Below are 5,384 nucleotides of genomic sequence, written 5' to 3'. Positions count from 1 at the left end.
GTCTTCGCTCTTATTTCTACCCCTGAGTGAAATCCTGATTATTCTCGTAGTTGATACTCCTCAAACTCTTTTTTTTTTCTCCACTCTCTCCGAAAATATCCTCTTACGATTTAGAAAATAACGGAAAGTTTGATCGTTATGAGGACCCGAAAAAGACGAGAGTCCCATTGCCGAAAGACAAGGACGGCTTTTTACGTTTTATTTTTATCGTTAAGAAAGGTAGCGTCGCGGAATGGCAAGCGAAGTGCAAAACGCAAATTGTATCTGTCACGAGTGTCGGATGGAAAAAAAAGGATAAAATATTTATTGAGAAGAATAATGCTGAACGATACCAAGAAATTCGAAATTTTCATGATTCAAAGAGTGCCCAAGTCGGAAAAAAATTTATCTAAAAATCGATTTTAGATCAAATTTGGCGATAATTATGATGTGAGTTATACCGTGATCGATTATTGTCTTGTTTGCCAGGAAAGATCAATGATTAGACTAATAATGGTCGAGTGTAACACTATTTGACCGTTTTGCCGCTTGCCGTTCCTTCCTTGGTTACGCTATTTGGCTAAAAACCCCAAGCCATCGTGAACCGTGAAAAAGTCGCCTTTTTACATATGTCTGATATAAATTGGTATCGTTGTATTGATAAGGGGCTAGCTGGACGTGATGAGGGCTCGCGTCGCCTCGAGGATCCTGTTCGAGTCCCAGTGATGGAGGCCCTGGTACGCTTCGACTATCTGCCTGATGTGAGGCTCGAGGGATGCGGGTGCGCTGAGTGGTAAAACGTGAGGCACAAAATCTATGCCGGCTCTCAGGATGTTCGACCTTTCGTTGTGCCCTTCGCACCGTCCGCCGACGCAAAACACTGGCTCTGGATCTGGAAAAAATATACGTTTTCAGTAGTTAGTAAAAAGTTTGGATTATCGTTTTATTACAACATTTATACCGATATGCAGGGTGATTTTTAACATCCGCTAGAAATGTGTGGTGATTAGTGATCGTTAATCGATAATTATTCATAAATAGTGAGATGCGTTCCGGTGTGATAGGTTTCAGAAAAACATTTTCTTTATCGTGCCAACGTTTCGATCTTTATTGAGATCATCTTCAGCGCTCAAAGTGCACTCTCAACACGACACGCAAGAATGGCACAATTACACAGAAGACAAACACTTTGAGCCCTGAAGATGATTTCAATAAAGATCGAAACGTTGGCACGATATAATCTCACGATTTCTGAAGAATTATCGATAAACGGTGGGCCCTAATCACCACACATTTTTTAATAGTTGAAATTATATATATATAAAAAGCAGCTTTTTTCTCTTTTTTCTTTTACTCACACCTTCTTTCTGACGCTACTTCTCCCTCGCACTTACGTCTCTCTATTTCNTCTCTTTTTTCTTTTACTCCCACCTTCTTTCTGACGCTACTTCTCCCTCCCTCTTTCGTCTCTCTCTTTCCTTTTCCGTTTCTTTTCTCTGTCACTCTCTCTCTCTCTCTCTATCTATCTATCTATCTATCTCTATCTACATCTATATATATATATATTAGTCTCTATATTAATCTATCCAACTACGTACATATAAAATATTTTTGTCTCTTTCACTTTATCTCTATTTTTCTTTTACTCCCACCTTCATTCTCACTCTACTTCTCCTTCCCTCTTACGCTTCTCTCTTTCCATTTCCGTTTCTCTTCTCTCTCACTCTCTGTCATTCCCTCAAAACCTATCTCTTCTTTCATATTCTCTTTCTAGCTCACTCTTTCTTTCTTTTCTCCCCTTGTGTGTCTCTGTCTTTCATTTATGTTTCTGTTCCTCGCAAATTTCCTTTTTTATAATTTCTTTCTCTCTTTTTGCTCACTTTCTCAACTCTACCCCTCTTTCTTGTGTGTCTCTTCTGACTTTATTTTTCGTCTCTTTTGCTCGCGAACTTTTCCTTCTTTATAATTTGACATTTATTTACAGATTCCATAAATGCTAAATTTTAACAGCTTCTATTAAATATATAAATACTCAATTAATTATACACAATTTTTTTTAAATGAAAAATTTGTGTCACAGGCGGGATTCGAACCCACGACTTTCGGCTAATACGCCGCTGCTCTACTACTTGAGCTATCGTCACTTCGATCGCCCATGCCACAAACTTCTCATTTCGACTACCCGATTTTATTCTAGTTATAAGCAAATCGCGGCTTCATATAGAAACCCTTTTTCTATCGATTATACTAGATTAGCGGGACTGTGTACAATTCACAGGTGTGATTCTAGATTAATACTAAATTTTATTAGCTTCTATTAAATATATAAATACTCAATTAATTATACACAATTTTTCATTTCGAAAAAATGGTGAATAATTAATCGAGTAGATTCCATAATATTAACCAATTTTAGAAGAAAAGCAGTGACTTTTTACATAAAAATTGTAGAATTAACAAGTAAATAAAATGCCTGTGGTAAAATAATTCCATTGTAATGGTATTAAGGAAGAAGTGGTATGGACTTATGGATGCAGAGGCTATGGTGAAGAAGGGAGAAGTCACTTAGGATAAGAATTCGGGCAATAGGCGTTTCAGACGGTTATAAGGACTATGATGAGGCGAAGGAAAGGTAGATTATTAAGCTATTGGATTGATAACTGAGTGAGAGGTTTTTTTATATCAGGATTGTATTAGGACCTTACAGTCTGACGGACAAGAAGGTGTGTGGAAAGAAAGATTGGTGTTGATATGAAAAAATGGCAACGAACCTGTTACTAACACTTAGACAATTTGATTTTTAACATGAGATTCGTCTGGGGGAGAATTAGGAAATACATTTTTTTAATAGTGTAAAACGCTGTAAGATAGCCAAATGAAAACTCCTGAACTATAATTATTTTTAGTTTTATTAATAAAGTTGAAAATATTTAATAAAACACGAAGAGGTGGATTCATTAGAAACACATATACAAGATGTAGGATGAAATTAAAATCCAATTTCAAAGGCACTCTCTCAAAAGCAAATATCAGGTAATTCTTTCCGCTTGGTAAAACAATTTGAGGAAAATGTAATCGTTTTCACTCACTTATACGAATTTTATGGTTGGAAGGGTGTCCTTTGAACCTAAGAACAAGGGTCTCTGTATGTTCACTCCTTACGCTCTGTTACTCGAGAGTTTACCTCTCGTCCCTGTAATTTCTTATGTTTCTCCTCTCGTGAGTAAATTAAGACGCAAGAGATGAGTGCCAAAGGAAGCCGAAAGGTTCTTCTGAGAAGTTGATATTCTGAGCGAAGGTGGAGTAAACGTCAGCAGTTTTGCTCTTAATTTACGTTCACTAATGATTTACAACATGATTTTCCTTTGTTCGCTGATTACAATTAATTCGTCTTATAAAAAAAGGCTTTGAAAGTTGAAGTTTTACCAAGAGAATATAATAGATTTCAGAGCACACTATGTAGTGCCAAAAACAATGTTTTTAATCATACATCTCAAAACAGTAAAATAAATAAATACAGACATTTAAAAAAAAAATCCTCCTAACCAAGTACAAAAGTTTTCTCCTTTTACCTCTCTCAAAGAAAGATTGCCGGGTAAAGGAAGACGTATTTTCGATATTTAAAAAAATAAAGACTAAAAGAGAACGTCATAGGACCAATCAAGGTTCTGCTTTATATCCTTATACTGCCAAAACCTATTTTCTCGGTTTGACCTATTTGTAAGATATATTTCTCTTGTTTTTTCGTTTTTTCCCTGTCTCTTTCACGCCTTTAAACACTTATCATTTAAATCTTTATCTGTCATCTTTGCTTATCCTTTCCAGTTTGCTTTCCTCCTCCTATCTGTCTGTCTCTCTGTCGTTCTTTGTCTATCTATTTTTATCTTTACTCTTTCCTCTGTTTATCTAATCTCTCCCTCTTTAAACCTTTGTTTGCCCCACTTACTATGTTAATTTTTCTGTCACTTTCTCCCATTTTCAGTTTTATCGTTTATTTCTTTCTATGTCTACTTTTCTTTTTGTCCCATTCGCTTGCTTTCCGCTTTTTTTCTCTCTCTCTCTCTCTCTCTTTATCCATCTATCAGAGAGCTGTTTTACGTATTTGTGTTGTTTGTTGTTGTTACCCTTAAGAAAACGTTTTCCCAGGACTTAATAGAGTTTTTCTTTTTCTTTCTTTCTNAGTCTTTCTTTTTCTTTGTTTCTATCTCTCTCTCTCTCTCTCTCTCTCTCTCTCTCTCTCTCTCTTTCTCTCACACTCCCCGTCTCTCTCTCACTCTATTTATCTATCTATCTATTTCTATTAATGTCTTCTATTATTCTCTGTTTGCCCCTCTCACCCAGTCTTTCTCTCCCTCTCTCTTTATCTATCTACCTCTCTCTATCTCTACTAACATCTTCAATTATTCTCTGTTCGCCCCTCTAACCATGTTAATTCGCCCTCTATATCTATATTTCTCTTTCTCGCGCGCTGCGTCTGTCTGTATCTACATCTATGTATCTCTTCCATTATTCTTTGTTTGCCCCACTCGCAATGTCATTTTCTCCCCCTCCGTATATCTCTCTCTTTCTCCCTTCCCCCTCACTCTCTCTCACCCTCGCTCTCTCTTTATATTTATATCTATCTTCCTCTCTATTTATCTAACTCTCTTGCTCTCCCAATCATTGTTTACCCCCTCTTACGATGTGTATTTTTCTGTCACTTTCTCCACTTTTCAGTCTTATCACTTATTTCATTATCTGTTATTTTTATGACACTATCGCTTCCTTTCGTCTTCCTTTTTCTAGTTCTCTCTACCTCTCACCCCGACTTTCTCTTTTTCTCTATCTATCTATTTATTCATTTCTTCCCTTTCTTCTTATTCTCCGTTTGCCTTACTCACGATGTTAATTCCCTCTCTTTATCTATCTTTCTCTCTCTCTCACGCAAGCTGCGTCTGTGTCTTTCTATCTCTATGTCTCTCTTTGAGTTTGAGTTTATTTATTATATACTTTTACTTTTACATACATTTTGTACAAAGTGACTACAAGGGGAAATGTCTAAGACATTATACATCCTTGTGGCAGAGGGCTTAAGTATATTTACAATATTTGTTGATTTGGCCTAGAGAAGTAAGAACAGTGGTGAAAATTATACTAAAAACCACTTGCAGAAAGAATACATTAATAAATAGGGAAGTTACAAATAATTACATATATTATAAATTATACTAGACTGAACCCAGCAATACTCAGCTTTGGTGGAGAAAAGCTCTCTTACACATAAACGCCGATTACTACAGGCCATATGTGTTTGTTTTTCCTCGTGAGAATGTGTGTGTTCAGGGGTGTTCGAACTTTTGAGGAAAATATAATAAATCATTTTTTTCAAAAGGGTTGAAATTGTTTTTAGGTTTCAAAACTACTTT

General features: G+C 36.0%; 1 protein-coding gene across 1 annotated transcript in view; it reads right to left on the bottom strand.

Annotated features, from left to right (window-relative positions):
• Positions 1 to 647: 647 nt before the first annotated feature.
• Positions 648 to 5,384, bottom strand: part of LOC106665442 (extracellular tyrosine-protein kinase PKDCC-like) — a 53,782-nt gene continuing 49,045 nt past the window's right edge. Inside the window, exon 3 of the mRNA XM_014391856.1 lies at positions 648 to 871. Coding sequence (XP_014247342.1) covers positions 648 to 871 — 224 coding nt within the window. The remainder of the gene's footprint in view (positions 872 to 5,384) is intronic.

Source organism: Cimex lectularius, unplaced genomic scaffold (assembly GCF_000648675.2).
Source record: "Cimex lectularius strain Harlan isolate CLEC.00 unplaced genomic scaffold, Clec_2.1 scaffold37, whole genome shotgun sequence".
NCBI classification, from domain to species: domain Eukaryota; kingdom Metazoa; phylum Arthropoda; class Insecta; order Hemiptera; family Cimicidae; genus Cimex; species Cimex lectularius.
Note: the sequence above shows the minus strand (reverse complement) of the source record. Positions and strands in the feature narration are given on the sequence as shown.